Source organism: Ascaphus truei, chromosome 13 (assembly GCF_040206685.1).
Source record: "Ascaphus truei isolate aAscTru1 chromosome 13, aAscTru1.hap1, whole genome shotgun sequence".
NCBI lineage: Eukaryota > Metazoa > Chordata > Amphibia > Anura > Ascaphidae > Ascaphus > Ascaphus truei.
Window position 1 is genome coordinate 8159829 of NC_134495.1, and position 18286 is coordinate 8178114.

Genomic DNA, 18286 nt, shown 5'->3' on the forward strand with positions numbered 1-18286 from the left:
GCTGTTTCTTCAATCAAGTTAATGTGATACTTCATACTCACTGCATATATTCCTACAATTCTTGGGCAAAAGGAACGGTTGAGATATAGATATCTATATCTATTTGTTCACTGCTGCACATTTCTGATGGACATTTACCTGTGTTGATGGTTTGGATGCACTGTTTGGGTTTGCTACATAGCTTACCCTGGTAATCTTCTTGGAAGATAAGCCAGGGCAGGGATAGTATGTGTAAGAATGAAGTAGGGATAATGCTTTACGTCTATGTACTGGTGCTTTGGGAGAGTCTGTGTCAGATCAGGCTGCTTATCCTCATCACACAGAGGTAGCCCCGTACTATTTATCCCAATTGCGTGCGGTGCTTAAATAAAACAAAATCTACTTTGAGAAACTTCTTGTCAGATTAGTTCCTACAGCACTCATATGATTTCTTAAAAAAAAAAAAAAAAAGTATTTTCCAAAACAAAGAACAGGGTTATGGATATTTAAATGGGGATTTTAATGCTGGATTTCACCTTTTTAACCTTCCCACTGCTAAAAAGCCATTTGAAATAAAGCACCAACAATTTCCCTCGGAAGCTCAGTAAACCAAGTAGCCAAACACCAATAAAAACCAAAATCTCAGTTGCTGCATATGATTTGATCAGTTGAAATAATATTATTGGAGGTAAGGAAATACATGAAGGCCATTTGTAAAACATAATTTTTTTTTAAGTCAATTATAGCCACAAAGGCAGAAATGTTCTGCATGAAGGAGCACCCAAACACAGAAATCTGCTTCTCATTAGTACAATAACTTTTATTTTATTTGCTTCCCACAAGATGTTGATATCTTGTAGCTGTTTTTTGTGGTTGTTTTATTTTGAACAGGTTTATACAATCTCAAAACGTTCAATAGTGCAACCTGTGCAAGCAAGAGACAGAACATTGTCCTTTCACATCCTTATAAACATCTACTAAATCGGAGGCAAAAAAAAAACCTTACCCATATAGATAAGTGACTATTCACATTTGTACATTACAATTTTAAACAGCTCAAGAAACTCTACAATGTCTTACAACATATTAAATGGTATTCAAGTTACAGATTAGGCAAACACAGCAGGAAGACATTGAGTGTTCTATGTAACATAGCTTACAACTCAAGATCTTTCTCATCTTACCAGTGAAATTTACCTTTTATTAATTTACAATAAGCGATAAAAAAAAAAAAATTGTATGTGATGGAATTATATTACTCCCAATATCAGATTAGGGAAATTTTCTTAAAAAAAAAAATACATGGCACAAGCCCTTTTCTGCAGCACATTAGAAAAATTGCATTTATACATTTAAAAGGATTTGTAGTAATTTATGATTTACATCACAAATTTTAAGAGCAAACGCGTTGAAAAACCCCCTTACGGAGGGAAGTAATACACTTAAATTAAATACCGGGATAAAAATACGATGTAAATAATAAAGGGGGGTGAGGGGAAAAAAAAAAAGTTCAGCAAATCTTATTTTTCTTCCTCTGCGACTGGACTTGCTAAACTTATTCATGCTTCCTTGCGCTGCCTTAACCAAAACCGGAGGGGAACACAAATATACCCTTTTAAATACAGTGCATTAATGAAAGCATGCATCCTTAAAGGTTACACAAGTGGAGGGTGGGGGGAGAAAACCTAGATATATATATACATATTTATTCGCATTATACCTGCCAAGTACATGCATTTAGGGAAAACTCCCACAGGAAAAAAAATCATTGATCACCGAGTTAAACCCTGAGCACTGTATGGAAAATGAATGAAATTAAGCGAGCCGTTCAGTACAGTTTCCAAACGGACAACCAGTGCGATAAGGGGGTTGCCATTTCTACCCAGCACTGAAAGTGTTCAATAGAAATAAAACAAAAAAAAAAAACCCAGCAACAAGGGGAGCAGATGGGACGCAACAAAAAGAAATGTAGCAACAAAAAGAAGGAAGTAGGGAGATGTGCCACTATAAGGATCTTGTCATGTTCCACCAACATCCCTACAAGTGCTCGAAGTCCTGACTTGCAACAAGACGGAGCCTCCAGCTATCCCGCAATTAGGTTGAATTCTTTGGAATCTGTCCCTGATTTGTGCGCAAAAAGTGATGCATCTACAGCTTGTCCTAATACACCCAAGTCTCTTGGCGGCCCGTTCCCATCTACAGGGCGCTGAAATTGCTGATACTCTGAGGGTGAAGTTGCTGCCACATCTGCTGCTGTTGTACTGCGATCTGCTGAGACTGGTCCGACGTTGACAAGAGAGTCACAAGTGATGAGAAACAATTTGCAGGAATGATTAAACCTGTTTAAAGATAAAAAAAAAAATGAAGTGTTAGCTGTGTATTGTTTTGATAGCGCCGCAGCATTGTACATAGACATTTTTGCAGGCATGGGGCAGCCGTTGAGTTTACATCATCATTTTGGCGCCTGAGGCACAGGGAGATATATGGAACTTGTACAAGGTCACAAGAAGCAGACACTGGGATTAGAAACAGGCTCAAACTCCATTGTTCATTTACTCACTGAGCCGCCCCTTCTAAATGATTCTAATACTGTTAAACAGGAGTATAACACATACATCATCTAGTTGTATAGGATACTGGCAGCAAACACTAACCAACAATCCTTTGTCCGTCTTCAGTTCGGAGCCGAACTATTTGCATTTTTACGTTTGTACCGCTGACGGAGGCTAGGACGCCTTCCACTTTAGTCCACACGCTTAGGACTGAGCCGCACAACACATAGTATGTTCGGCACCGCAGGCCGATCTCGCAGACGAGGCCGAGACTCGCTTTCTTGCAGTTACCTCTCCTAGAGAGAAAAAGGGATCCCGAAGAGAACATTAGTATACAGAGCAGCTTCTAGTGCATTTCTGGAGGAGAGGGAGACGAAGAGGGATTCATTGTGTTTGCAAACCGCTACACTTACTGCCAAGGTCGCAACGGTCAAGAGGTTTCAAAACGTTCTGGGCACTTTATACAGAATCAAATATACGTTTTTCTTCTAATGATTTTACACAGCACTAATATGCATTTAATGACAAGACATTGGATAATGGATGGATGGAAGTGATGGATAATTCTGATCATTTACTACCATTTGCTTTAAATATACAAGCTATAGAAGCGGAAAATCAGCACTTTGCACCAATGAACTTTTTCTTGAACTTTAAAGAGATCTCATGTTCTTTCCAAAGCGGTTTTTATTTTTAAGCTCTGATGCTGCGCTCCGGAGAAACGTTTGAAATATGAAGTGTCTCCACAGAGTTCACTGCCATCTAGAGCAGTGCCAGTCCTTAGAGGCAAAGAATAGGTCAGGATATCCCTGCTTCAGCACAGGTGGCTCAGTCTTTGACTGCACCCCCTGTGCTGAAGCAGGGATATACTGAAAAACCCAACCTGTTGGTGGCCCTTGAGCACTGGCAGTGCCCGCCCCCTGCTCTAGAGGTTACCAGTAGAAACCTCAGATGCTAGAGATTTAAAAACAATATACAGGCCAGGTCATGCTCAGTGAGCAATACACCAACATTATAGGACTTGAGCTTTTGATGGGGATTGCTTTATCAGTTAGATAGGCAAGATTAATTAAGTTACATATCAATTTGGAATACAGTTACTACAGTCTATTTTATGGAAACTCAAGTACATGCAAATTCCACCCTAACCAGGAGTTGGGAATGCTGCAAATCCCCCCCATAACCGGAGTAGGGAACGCTGCAAATTCTCCCCCAACCAGTCAGGAAAGCTGCAAATCCCCCCCATAACCAGATTCAGGAAAGCTGCAAATCCCCCCCATAACCAGATTCTGGAATGCTGCAAATCCCCCCCATAACCGGTGTCAGGAAAGCTGCAAATCCCCCCCATAACCGGAGTAGGGAACGCTGCAAATTCTCCCCCAACCAGAGAGTCAGGAAAGCTGCAAATCCCCCCCATAACCGGAGTCAGGAAAGCTGCAAATCCCCCCCATAACCGGAGTCGGGAATGCTGTGTTGGTTTTACAAAGTGCTTTTAATTGCCGCTTCCAGAGTTATTTTACCGGTTTGATGAAGGATGAGAAGCCAAAGTACACACCCTTTTAGGCCTTTTGTTTCAAATTAAACAGACTTAACCCTTCGTCCCTAACCAATGCTCTGAAATGCATTACTAGGTGTAACGCAGAGAATACATAAAGGAAAAAAGGTTGATCTGCAGAAATATAATAAAGGCTGCAGTGTCAGATATTCCAGGCTATTACATAATTAGTAAAAACAAAAGAAAAAACAGGCGCACTCCTAGTGTATTGAAGTATAAAAAAGTTTTATAGGACTGTAACATATAAAAAAACCGCACTCACAAAGAGAGTTCAATAAAGAGCATGTATGAGATATACTCAATCGCCCGAGAACTGCAGGGGTCCACGCCAAAACTTCGCGTTGGTGCCACCTCTGGTGTATCCGGTGACCTAGCAGGATGTGTGAGTGCTCCAGGAACCGGATGATGTCAGACTCAGTGTCCCATGCAGAGACTTCCTCCGACTACACCTCCTTCAACTGGCACTGCTCACCATAGGAACCAGCAGACAACCGCAGTTTGTTTCTGCAGATATCTTTGGGATTTGGTGATCCTTACATTCGGGCTGCAAGTCTCCGCTGGATTATGTATACTTATGGACTCTAAGTTGTGAACTGCTTTTTATATATTTTTATACATTTTTTATTTATTTTTCCTATTTTTGTATTGCTTTATAATACTATTTATTAGTTATATATTTTTATTATTGGTATATATTTCAGTTTACCGTAGGTCAGCTGCTATATATACAATTCGCCTTTAGGGATTCATTGGTCATATAGCCTTAATATTCCAATCTGTCTGATACAGCTGATCACAATTTAAATCGGTTATACTAAGGCGCTACTCCAATCTGTTCTTGTCTTTATTAAATAATTAGTGTACACATTTGAGAAACTAGTTAAAGGCAATGAAGAAATGACTTAACCATTAATAAAATGTTTTTCTAGGTACTTCCATCACAACGTTACATTAGAAGATCTGCTTGTGAAGTCCACAGAGGGCGTCCACAGAGGGCGTCCACAGAGGGCGTCCACAGAGGGCGTCCACAGAGGGCGTCCACAGAGGGCGTCCACAGAGGGCGTCCACAGAGGGCGTCCACAGAGGGCGTCCACAGAGGGCAGCAGCGGTTTCAGCAGACAAGCTAATTTGTTTTTGTCGCACGACGGACAGGTCACGTGAGCGGTTCAGCCAATGAGGGCGAACCAGCCTCGTGACGTCACGGCCACGTCGCTGTGGATCATGGGCCACAGATCGCTCGGCCCAACAGGCGCGCGACGCCATGCGCACCCACTATATCCGAGGCCCAAGACCCAGAGAGTTTATTTTGCAAGCTCCAACAGCAATGATAACATTACAGGACAGCAGCACGTGAATACTCACCAATACGCATGGGTACAGATCACAGCAGACGAGGTGTACTGCTCTCTCCAGTGGGATACAGCATCTTCAGAAACCACCTGCCAAAAACCACCGCATAGAAACGTTAACACGCTGTCCGGGAGGTTACAGGTGGAAACAATAAATAATGCCCTGTGGGTATTTTAAAATATCCTGTGTCCTTGAAGTGATTCTTAATCACACCCAAATTTACCTTCTTGTATTTCTTTTTTAGATCTGCCAATGTCTCGAGTTTCAGCTGCTTCCCTGTGTTTGGTCTGTACACCAGGAAAAGCTTCTTTTTGGGGTTTATTTCTTTGACTAGGATGGCGGTTTTCTTGTTATTTCTTATCTGAAGGGAAATGTGTAAGAAAAGTACAGTTGTAAGCAACAAATATGGCCTGGCAAGATACGATTGTAACACTGGAACAACCGATTTTCCCTGTATCAGTTGCATTTCACATCATAATGTTCAGCAGGAAAATAGCATCTAACCCCTTGGGCAACAGGTGGCCAGACGGGCTTCACGTGCAGCCTCCGACCCATGGGAAGGGCCCCTGCAGCCCGTTCTCCCCACAGCAGACTGCGTTGGGACAGTTGCTGTAGATCAGAGCTTGTCCCTGCTCCCTCCGATGAGCTATGCTATGATTTCGCGCTCATGAATTGAGTCCCACTTCTCTCCGGTGCTCAACAACTTCTAAGGGCAAGAGTAGCGGGACAGTATTCGTGAGCATACTGGCGTCATCAAGCAGCTGACCCGAGGGCGTTGGGAAGGGCACTCCTACTCAGCGCTGGAGTGAGCCCGCTACATGTGCTCCGGGGAAGAGGGACAGACACCACACACGTTACACTCCCTCCCCCAAACCTCTTCCATATGCTTTACTACCTCAGTGAATGTTAACCCTTTCACGGTCAGTGGGGCCATTGTAAAAGGCACATGGGCCCCACATGCCGCAAGTAGTTCATGTTGCCCACCGCTGATTAATGCGTTTCATGTAGAAGCCATGAGAGGTATATCGCAGACAGAAGAGACCGTGAAAGCATTTACACCTTCGATCCCAGATACTTCCATTTCTAACGCAGTACGGCTTACATAACAGTAATGAGTAGGAAAAACTACACACACGTCCCAAAGACTCAATTAGTGACACTTGTGTGATGCTTGAAATGATTTTTTGTGTGAAGGTAAATTGCTTACAATGCTTTGCGGGCTGCAGCAGGTTAACCGAACACTTTAATCACGTTGCTTTTAAACGGATGCAAAGGTATTCAGGAAAAAAAAATGCTTTTCTTACTTGTAGAGATAAATAAAATCCATCATCTGGTCCAATCTGTTCAGCCCAAATCTTTGTTGCATCCTCCCAAGACATTCCTCTTTCTACACTTATCTGTAGATAAAATAGAAAGCGCTCAGCACACACAGACTGCCATTTCAAATTTGTATAATGTGTATTTTTGTCACATTGGATGTAGCATTGGGCTTTTCTGTCTTCTGATGTATACATTTCTAATTTGTATTCAGTTGTTTCAATACAACTTAAAGGGCCTGTAACCTGCAGAATATACAATTCAATATTGGCCACAAATAAATAAATATATATTTATTTTTTTTACAGATTTATGGAAAGACAAGAAATTGTTCTATACGGCAGCTCTAGCTCCTATTTTAGGTTTGAAGCTATATTCATAATAAAACCAAGTATATAACCCATCTCTCCCTACTCCCCCAAAACAATATAACCCATCTCTCCCTACTCCCCCAAAACAATATAACCCATCTCTCCCTACTCCCCCAAAACAATATAACCCCTCTCCCTGCTCCCCCAAAACAATATAACCCATCTCTCCCTACTCCCCCAAAACAATATAACCCATCTCTCCCTACTCCCCGCTACTCCCCCAAAACAATATAACCCATCTCTCCCTACTCCCCCAAAACAATATAACCCATCTCTCCCTACTCCCCGCTACTCCCCCAAAACGGAACAGTTTGCAAATAAATACCGTGTACAACTCTACGTGGCCCGAGGTAGAATATCCGGGTGTCAGGAACTTCTTAACGTCGGCCTTCCTTACTTTCTCATCTCCGGAGCCGAGATCTTACAAATAATAAAAACAAAACATGAGCTTGGCTCAGAAGCAAAAACATTCCTGCACAAAAAGATACACAAGAAACCCAAGTCTTTACCTAAAATACCCATGTCATATCTCCCATTCTTCTTGGCATTCAGTATAACTGCACTTAAGGTATCGGAGAAATACTGGAAGAGGGAATTTTGTTGATGTACTTCCATTCCCAAGATCCGGTTAAGGAATTTTCCTATATTATTGTAATCTAAAAAAAAAAAAATTAAAAACAGCCATCACCAGATGAATATATCACAATTACCATTATACAATAAATTAACCGTTACATAGAAATGTGTTCAGGTCACCCAACGTGGCTGACTTCCTGTAAAGCCCCGGGGATCCCTTGCTTCCAAAGATACTTACAGAGCACTTCTGGCATCTCATACATATTTAAACGTTACGTACCACGCCAGCCAATAGGAAGCTGCCTTCCTATTGGCCAAGGTGATGCCGGACCTTTAAACTGCCGTATTAGCCACGCCCCCTGTTTTCCAACCAGTACAAATAAAAAATAAAATGTAGGTGGAAATACCTCTTTAAAAGCAGCCGTCTGTGCTAATCTGCATTCGTTTGCATTTTTTTTCTTTTCTTACTGTTTAACAGATCTATTCTTGCTCTTTCCAACACATCTTACTTTTAATGCAAACACTACGCTAAATACTAAATAAAAAAAAAAAGTGCTAGTCTACTGCGAAGCTGAATCCCCCAATAAGGGAACCTTAAACGTTTCTTCTCACAAAACCAGAAGACAAAGTACTTGGCAGTAAAGATGTCCTCCTTGGCGCCAAACATCTCCTCGGGAAGTATGATAAATAGGATAATCCTTAAAGTTGTCCTTAATGCGTTAATAGCAATTTGCAGCTGTTGCTTCTCAGATGTAGACTAACAATGTTCATGGAGGAGCAATTTAAGACTTGTATAAAGGTGATGTCACCCGTGAGACGCAGAGACTCAGGAGCGAGTGCGACCAGAATTACCATCCTGGTTCCAGCAATAGGAGACGGACGCCGACGCCGGTCTTGATGCGGACGGCATTTTAAAAGTGCACGCAGCACCCAGCACCCAGCACCCAGCACAATTGTAAGAATGCAACTGGCTGAATGTGCACATTAAACAGTGTTCTTAGTTTTACACTAAGGCATATTTTGCCTTATTTTGGGCGATCGCGGAGTTGCCGTTGATGCACTGTAGCAGCCGATATGACCTTTATACAAGTCTTAAATCGCTCCTCTATCAACATTGTTTTTAGTCTACATCTGAGAAGCAGCAACGGCTGCCATTACAGCCTTAAGGATTGTCCTATTGACCAAACTTTCGGTTTAGTTGTTTGGGGCAAAGGAGGACTTCTTGACTGCGAAGGACTTTAAAAATCTGATGCTTCGTTCAGGAGATACAAACATTTTAAATATTAGTGTCTGGGAGCTCAAAACAGTTCTTCCCAGACAAGTCTAAAGGTCATCATGGTAACAGTACTCTAGCTTGTAAGAAAGAAATGATTTAACACTAGCTTTTTTAAAGACTAGAGCAGGACCAGTAGCGGATTTCCTATTTGGCCCGGGCCCAGCAGGGCAAAATCTTGGGGCGGCAAAAATGTCAGCACCATATACTTTTGACGCGCTCTTGGAACTATCGGACCTAATGGGAAGTCATTATCTGTTGCGGTCGGCTCCTTACCTGCCGCCCTCCTCCTCTTTCAGAACCGCACGCCTAATGACATCAGGGAGTCACTGCGTCACATTGCCATAGCAGCGTCAAATAATGTCCTGACGTCGCGTTACCATGGAAACGTGACCCGGTTCGACATCACATTGGTGACGTCAGCTGCGGTTCAGAAGGAGATGGGGCGCGTCAGGTAAGGAGGCGGCCGCAACAGCCGAGTGCCATGGGGCAGTGTATTTTGAGCAGGACATGAAGGGACAAGATTGTAACCTAGGCATTAAACTCATGTAGGCTCCTGGGGGAGAGCGGGGAGAGAAGAGTGTTGCTTTAAGGCTGAAGGATTGCCTTCATCACCAGAGATGCTCGCTCAGCCCTGCTAAATACCAGTTACGTAATATATCCCAAAACTCCTACTTTCCTATACCTCTAGTTCAAGTGCCACCAACGGTTTCGAGAGTTACCTTTATCAAGGGTCAGAATTCCAGACCGGTCTTCCACATTTATAAGACCAACGCCGATTAACCCTTGTCGGACATCTGGAGGGGGGCAGGAAAAAAATACAACAGGCTTTTTTTTATAAGAAAGGATGGTTTCTGGTCCACTGAGGATCATTCAAGTAAATGGGATTTTCTGTGAGAAGCAAAAAACGCAGAGATGCTTTTAAAGTACATTTTGGGACGGGAGTTTCCATTGGGAAACTGCAGGTGGAGGAAATATGAGTCACAAGCATGTTTGGGGCAATGATTTCTACTGCCCATAACAGGATCGGATCCCCATAAAACGCATGAGCAAACCTATTAAAGCTGCAGTTCAAGCTGCCGGTTTTTTTGTTTTTTTTTAAGTGTTTTTTTACTTCAATAGTTAAATGTGTGTAATACCAACTTACCTACTGAAGATCAAAGCTGCAGGTCAATCCCTTCTCCTTTGATTGATCAGTGAAGATTGGTGACATCATTACAATTTGGTGTCTGATAAACACCCCCTTTTTCAGTGTGAGTGAAATGCTTATGAATATTCATGAGCACTCCTGCACTGACATGTGCAAGAGGGAGGGCAGGGCTCACAAAGGGGTGTGCCAGGGTTTGTGACATGACGGGGCTGTGCCTTAGCAAATGGTTGATATAGGAACAACACGCTTGTTAAAATAGAATACAAGAAAATTGGTCTTTCAAAGTTGTTTTTTTTAAAACAGAAAATGCTAAAAGTATTTGTGATTTATTAAAAAAACACACATGCAGGATATTGCTTGAACTGCAGCTTTAATGACTTCTTGATTGGGTGCCTTAAGAAAAGCAATTATGGGTTACTTCAGCCTATCAGTATAAACAGCACTGGGAGATTACATTTCAGGACCAGTCAACCAGTTTTATATTGGTTACACATTTGTGCCCACTGTTATATACCGAATGGGACAGATGGGAATAGTTATTTTGGGGATATTATAAGGAATCATCTCCAGGTCTGAGGTTCAGGATACCCTTGCTTCAGCACAGGTGGCTCAATCAGTCCCTGCTTCAGCACAGGTGGCTTAATCAGAGGCTCAGTCGAAGACCGAGCCTCTGATTGAGCCACTCGTGCTGAAGCTGGGATATCCTGAAAACCTGAAGTGTTTGGGGGTGGGGAGGCTTGAGGACTGGCGTTTAGCATCCCCTGTATTAGAGGTTACTTCATGCAATCCTGTTTATATTTAATAGGTAGTGCTTGCTTTCAGCGAGCAGCAGAAACACGGTGTGTGGAAAATGAAGGACCTCACATGAAATGACCTGTGCACTTAGAACTCACCTTTAAAGAAGTCGCCAGGATAATCCGCAGGCGGAGATACCAGAGGAGCATCCAAGTTTACGATGGACTTCATAACTATTTCCAATGCATTTCTACCATACTGCAGAGACACAAAACATACTGTAGCAGAAAGTACAATAAAGTATAACAAGGCAGCAACACAAAAACAACACACACAACTTACCTTATTGTCAAAGTTAAAGCGACTCAAATCCCTGGACTCTGTTGCTCTCCTGTCTCCATGTGTTAAGGCCCCCTACAAAAGCATCAAAATGCATCAAACCTCGCAGGCTACCGAATCCAAAAAAGGTCATCTTTACTGACCGTAGAAAACAACCAAACATACACACGTAAAAAAGGTGGAATTTATTTCTTAACAGTAACAGAGCATAAAGCCATCTTCAGTACCTAAAATCCAATTTGTGGCTATGAAATGGTAAACCATTTAAGTTCATATATAAAACATGCAGGCTGTGCGTGCGCTCTCTGGTAAAAACTATTCTACAAAAATCCTCCTTACCAAACTTTCCAATCTTTTTGCAACTATTGAAGCAAATCTTTGTTCTCCGGCTAATTCAGAAATCAAGAAGACGTATTCTGGAGCTGTAACCTGATTGGATCTGTGAGTTCTTCCTACAGAGGACACAGAATTAACAATTTAGCAAGAGAGACAGAAGCTTCCCCACCCCCCCAAAAAAAGGTGTTGGTCCTGAACGTGTAGATTTAGCATAGATTTGATACAAGAGTATTACACAAAAGTTCATGAAGGAGAAATTTAAAGTTTACACAATATGAACCCTTTACAGTGCACTCTTGAGAATGCACAAAATTATTTATGAAATTAAAACTATGTACACGACTCATTGAAACATTTAAAAGCAGAAAACAAGAAACCAAACACACCAGCTATACAGGCATACCCCGCATTAACGTACGCAATGGGTCCAGAGCATGTATGTAAAGCGAAACACTACCTTTTCCCCATTTATCGATGCATGTACGGTACTGCAATCGTCATATGTGCATAACTGATGTAAATAACGCATGTGTAATAGTCTCCCCGCTTGCGCACAGCTTCGGTACAGGTAGAGAGCCGGTATTGCTGATCAGGACGTGCTGACAGGCGCATGCATGAGCTGCCGTTTGCCTATTGGGCGATATGTCCTTACTCGCGAGTGTACTTAAAGTGAGTGTCCTTAAACCGGGGTATGCCTGTATAATCTGCGCATTGGTAATGACTAAAACCAGTCACAAGACTAGACTTCTGAACACAGCTGCCCTGGTGAGAGCTGTATATGCAATTAATCATGTCTAAGATAATAGCGAGCCATGAAAAATTCTGTATAAATTCCTAACATTGTCTTCTTTCCCTTCTCAGTGCCAATTATAGTGCAGTGAAGGTAAACCCCAAATTTAAAAAGAAAATCAATGTGAAGTCAAAAAACATGTGACAGAAATGTATGTGCGAGCAAAAATATTAAGGAGCAAGAAAGGAACGATGAATCAATTAGCTGATGTATGTAAAGTAGAAGCATAGCAGTATAGCTGTGGAGACAGACACACAGACACACTTCAATGCATTAAAATTGATAACAATTGTGTTACAATATGTAGCATGTGAATGCTTGTCATTTTATACTAGCTAGCTAAAAAAGGTGACATAGATGAGGTATATATACATTTGTAAACAAAATCAAAACCTCAAATGCCATGCGGCTTATCATAATTGCTTGTCCAAAGCTACGTACTGCACAATTTATGTTCGTAATTCATGTTGCTCTACAAGAAAAAAGATTAATTATTCTGATAATGAAGTTTCTAGGCTCGATCGGCCAGTATCACGTGTTTAAAGCAATTCAGAGACAAGCAGAGGGATCATGGCTAGCACTAAGCTCGAACACCCGTCTCGTGGTCTTTTAAAAGTGCACTGATTAGGGTTGTCTTCTGTGGGTACATGTTCAACTTCTCCCTTAGTTGTACCACACTCAAATGCATATTTGATCAAGTGGAGCAGGGCCTCTATTCTGTTGTATATAACAAGATCACACACACACACACACGCTCTCTCACCAAACTGCTGAATGGCCCTGTCCGCACTCCACGGTAACTCCAAGGTCATGTGCACTCTCCTCCTCTGATTCTTAACCCTGCGGTCGGCTTGCAGGGAGATCCCTGAGCTGGCGGCCTCGGAGATTATGGCGATGTTCTGCAAGAGACCCACCCACTCATTCCATTAGCAAAACACGTTCTATATGGAGCTTGGGCTGTACATTGCAGCAGAGCTCTACACCAGGAGACATTACAGTAACGTGCGCGTACCTTCTCCCCATCCATGAAACGCTGCTTTTCTGTGATATTTAGAATTTCAACAGGCACATCAAGTTCTGACCGGGACTCGTAAGATATGCTTCCGTCGTCATTACTGACCACTCGACCTTTCCGACCCGTCATCTTTATAAAAGAAATGTCAGATGAATCAAACAAATGGGTTAATGTCAACATTATGGGAATGTTTAGAAAATATGGAGCCAATTCTATTTTAAAATCAAGGCAAGGCCCATTGAAATGACATTTTTTGCATCCATGCTTGTACCTACAAGTGTATTTTAACATTTGCATTTCATATAACTTGGTTGTAGTAATAATAAAAAACGCTAATGTCTCTACACTCGTCAGTAATTTTACAATTCAAGGCATGAATGCATCTGTACCTAACCAGAGTGAAATAAACTGACTGCTAGAGAAGGGGTGCGCAATCTTTCCCTGCCTGCTTCCCTCCCTCCGGCTCCCAGCGCCGTCATTTCATGCTGCGTTGCCGAAGACGAGGTAAGTGAAGTTGGAGAGGCCTCACGTGATCCCCCGGCATTAATTTAAATGCCTTGGGGGGGGGGGGGGGGAAGGGGGGGAAGAGCGCAGGGCCTTTGCAACCACCGTGTCCTTCCTGAAAAATCTTGCGGCGCACCCCCCCCCAGTTTGCGCACCCCTGCGCTAGAGAGTGATTTCCATACACGGTTTGAATCACTGATAATTAAGTCTAACTGTGCACATACAAAACATCAATGTCTACACTTCTGCTCCCAACTGCCCCACGTCCATCACTGCAGGTACCGTGAAGTTGTTTCGAGTCCAATGTCAATCCTGTGCTTTTAATATACGGACATGTTAAACTGGACACTTCGTTGGTAATATAATCTTCTTACAGACATTCGCGACCATGACATCAGGATACCTTATTTCCGTGCGTAACAATCATGAGGTGGTTGCAGGGCACGAACCAACAATGTGAGTTGCAGGTAAGTCCCGCACTAAAGCTACCTAGCAGGCAACTTACATACACACGTTACTGTGTGGATGTGGCTTTAACCCTTTCCCTGACACAGGTGATTGCTTTGCAGTGCATCGCCGGCCGCTCTGGTAGCAAAAAACAAAAACAAGTGTCGAGCACGCGCATTTTAAGTGAAACTTTGTCTTTTGTCAATGTTTTGTCACAGAAATTGTATTTGTGATGATGTTTTCAATGAATAATCAAAAACAGTGACAAAACGCAAAGAAGTTTGACTTAGAACGCGCCTGCTCGGCATACACCCCATTTTAGCCATTTGCATTTCTATATTTATACAAACTGAATTCCGTGGGTGTCCCTGAATCCCGTGGCTGCTGCTGTGGTCGTTCACAGGAGCCCTACGAGGATGCGCGCCGAGCTGCCAGCAGAGCCAACGGCCTCTTCTGCCAGTAGTGATGTCACTTCCGGGAGTGCACTTCCGTCACCAACAAGGCAATTTACTCCAAGGGAACGTTTCATATGTTAGGTGCCAGCATAGAAGTTTCACATCAAAAGGGTTTCTTACACGTTACCCATGAAAAAAATACGTTTGTTTCTTGCATGGAATAAACGTCAAAACTTCAATAAAAGAAAAAACAGAAACAACGTGTACCTCTGCAACGTTATCGGGGCCTCCAAGCTCATCAATGAGCTCATCCAGTGTGTTCGGAGGAAGAACCTCCGCTAGGTCATCAAGCTTGTCAAGCAGCTCTTTCTTCATTTGCTGGGCCCTCTCCACAGCATCCTGACTTGTCACACAGCTGTAACTGGTATTAATACTGGCAGGGGCTGGACAGACAGAAGAGATCGATCACTTTTACTTAATACACACAAATATAATGTCCATCTAATGAGGTTTGCTATACACAAAAAAAATCTTTATTTGAATACAGCTTAACCCCGTTACAACGCGAATCCGCTTATAACGCGATGCAAGGGTGGCTCCCAATTTTCATATTTATGAATGCTTTACAACACGATTATTGGGATCTTAAATACTTTATTGTACAATGCATACACTTGTATATTATTTCTAACGCGATCCACTTATAGCGCGATGTGATTCTTTGGACCCCAAGCACAGCGTTATAAGGGGGTTGAGCTGTATGTATAATTATAAAATGAAACTGAACCCTGTACGGTCCCTGGAAATTGACAATGCTGCCGAGTCCAGATCCCACAGTCCCATTGTATTAATAGAACAAATCTACATCTTGGGGGAACCGCAGATTTGTTTAAAATCAATTTAACTTTATTGCCTATAACACGGTTTTCTCCCAATGGGACACACCTCTTGACATTACAATAAAGCACACCGTACGCAGCACTGTGTACATAGAACTTTAAAGGTACACGCCCTTCCTCAACAAGCGTACATTTAATATTTGGTGCCCGAGGCACAGGGAGAAAAGGTGACCCGTCAGTCACAAGGAGCCGACACCAGGATGTGAACGGAGCTCCCCCTGCTTCAGTCAGTGCCTTCACTTGTACAAGGAAGGGAAGAAAATCAGGGCTCCACGGATTTGCTCAATAAACTAATTTATTGCCAATAGACAACGTTTCGGCCACACAGGCCTTTCTCAAAAGCAGAAATCATCATTCTTCTATTCACTTGTACAAGGACATTGTTTTAAAGTGTGCCCAAGTTGGATGGCGGCCTTACCTGGAGGAGGGTGGATAACACTACTGACAGGAGCCGGTTTAACGACGGATGAGAAGCTGGGACGTTTAGACCCAAGTCCAGATGCTAATAAGGCACTGTGAATGGAATCTGGATCTATGCTTTTCTTTTTCTTCTTTTTGTCTTTGCTTTTCTTATGGTCTTTTCTGATTAACCAAGGATCTACCAGAGCAAACAAAAATGCTAAATTACATCGATCGCTTTGTAAACATTCCTTTGATTTACAGCATCACTAGTTTCATTTCAGAATGAGGACACTTTAGATCAGATAGATATAATAAAAAAATAAATAAAAAAAGTTATTTAAATGAAGTGACGTATTAAAAAAGTACACGCTCACTTGAAGGAGCCTGTAACTCCAAGAACATTTAAACTTTGCTGCCCAAGAGCTTAAAATCCCTGCAAATCAAAGAGCTGCCAACACCTCTTGCAGTTAAGGGGAGACATTATTCATCTTACTATATTCTTTCAAGTTATCGGGTGTTTCCAATGTTTCAGTAACTAGGCCATTGGTTGGAATTCAATTTTCCTCAGGGCATGGAGGAGCACAATTTAACCTTTGTGGTGCTGGTAGGTCCACACACCCACCCATCCCCCCCCCCCTCGGGCAACAGAACTTTGCAGAAAAATGTATCGTTATAAAGGATAAAAATAACTCACCGTCTTCATTATCTTCACTCGATTCATCTCTGAAAGGGTTAAAATCATCCTCATCATCCCCGGAGCTAACGGACTTAAAACTTTCGCTTTCACTTTCCGCGTCCTTATCGGAGGCATCTGACGCGCTATCCATTTCATCTGAACTGCTACCGGCAAGGCCACCCGACTTCCGTGGTTTCTTAGCTTCCCGAGACAGCTCGTCACCTGACAGATACACAGCGGAAAAGTGTTAGGAAGAAATAGAAAAAACAACGAACAGTAGATTTGGAAATCAGATCTGCAGGCTTACAAACAAAACATTTAAGTAAATAAACAAATTGCTTAAAATATGGTCAGTTCCATATGTGAAACAGTTTGCATAACTAGTGTTGCCAAAGCAATTCAGCAGGTCACCCAGGGACTTCATGATCCGAAAAGCAAGAGCTCAAATAATTTGTAACAGGAAAAAAAACAAACTTGCTCATTCAATTCCAACGTAAATATTGGATTAATCTCGCGTTTGTTACTATAGAATGCAGTGAAAGGGCACAGTTCATATTAGACCAGAGGGGCTCAAATCCAGTCATCAAGCCCCAACAGGTCAGGTTTCCAGGATATTCCAGCTTCAGCACATGTGTTTCAAATCAGAGGCTCAGTGAAAGAGTGCCACTTGTGCTGAAGCTGGGATATCCTGAAAAGCAGACCTGTTGGGGGCGCTTGAGGACTGGAGTTGAGCACCCCGGTGTTAAAAGGGCAGTAGAACCCTGGCCTACCTTTTCTCTTCTTCGCTTTGTTGTCTTTGCACGGACTGTCCCTGGGAGAGTTGTTATTGCTTTGTGCAGATAAATCTATTCCTAGCAAACTAAAAAGCTTCTTCCGATCAGGAGCAGGGAAATGTTTCTCAACCAGAGACTGCAGAACTCCTCTGTAAAATTTGAAGACAGAGGGAGAGGCATTTAGCACATCAATACCAATAAAGACATACAATACAAGCGAGAACAAGACATGTCTACTTGACTAGAGAAAAAAAAAAAAAGGGGGGGGGGACCAAGACATTCAATGCCAGTTGCAGGCAACAGAACGAGAGCCAGAACCCTCAACAGGGCTGCACATTACCCACAGCCAGAAGGGACATTGCAGCTGCATTTAGGAGATTCTCACTGCCAGTCAGCTGTATAATGCCAGCGCGCTGATAAATACTGCCACGCTCCTTAGTCTAGTAAATAATGATTAGCAGAGGAGAGGACAAGTTTTTAATAGCACACTGTCATTAAGGGAACAGCTCACTGGAGAGGGGGAAGAGAGCTGCTAGAGTGACCAACCCCAAATACAGCATCGACGGGGCAAGATATAGATATATATATATAGATATATAGATATATAAAAATATATATAGATATATAGATATATATAGATATATATATATATTGGTGTACAATTTTTTAATAAATAGAGCATTCATTACCGTTATGTTTTTTTTTCCTACTAGCTTTCAAAGCAGGTTGTCTCCGGAATTGAACCGCACTTATTTTAGATCCAGGGACACCCTGCTTCCCGAAATACAGGCACCCCAAAAACGGAGGTACGTATCCCACTGCTGTTTAAATGTCCCGTCACATGGGCCAATA

The 18286-nt window shown here is 42.4% G+C and overlaps 1 protein-coding gene across 4 annotated transcripts in view; it reads right to left on the reverse strand.

Moving 5' to 3' along the window:
• Positions 1-778: 778 nt before the first annotated feature.
• Positions 779-18286, reverse strand: part of SBNO1 (strawberry notch homolog 1) — a 31943-nt gene continuing 14435 nt past the window's right edge. For all 4 annotated transcript variants that reach the window (XM_075568334.1, XM_075568333.1, XM_075568336.1 and 1 more), the window contains 17 exons: positions 17432-17583; positions 16680-16883; positions 16002-16181; positions 14952-15127; positions 13336-13467; positions 13087-13222; positions 11537-11649; positions 11201-11272; positions 11017-11116; positions 9696-9770; positions 7634-7780; positions 7450-7544; positions 6741-6833; positions 5660-5797; positions 5449-5525; positions 2634-2827; positions 779-2318 (listed from right to left, as the gene is read on the reverse strand). In XM_075568334.1, the coding sequence (XP_075424449.1) occupies positions 2176-2318; positions 2634-2827; positions 5449-5525; positions 5660-5797; positions 6741-6833; positions 7450-7544; positions 7634-7780; positions 9696-9770; positions 11017-11116; positions 11201-11272; positions 11537-11649; positions 13087-13222; positions 13336-13467; positions 14952-15127; positions 16002-16181; positions 16680-16883; positions 17432-17583 (2227 nt within the window). In that variant the 3' untranslated portion in view covers positions 779-2175. The remainder of the gene's footprint in view (positions 2319-2633; positions 2828-5448; positions 5526-5659; positions 5798-6740; positions 6834-7449; positions 7545-7633; positions 7781-9695; positions 9771-11016; positions 11117-11200; positions 11273-11536; positions 11650-13086; positions 13223-13335; positions 13468-14951; positions 15128-16001; positions 16182-16679; positions 16884-17431; positions 17584-18286) is intronic.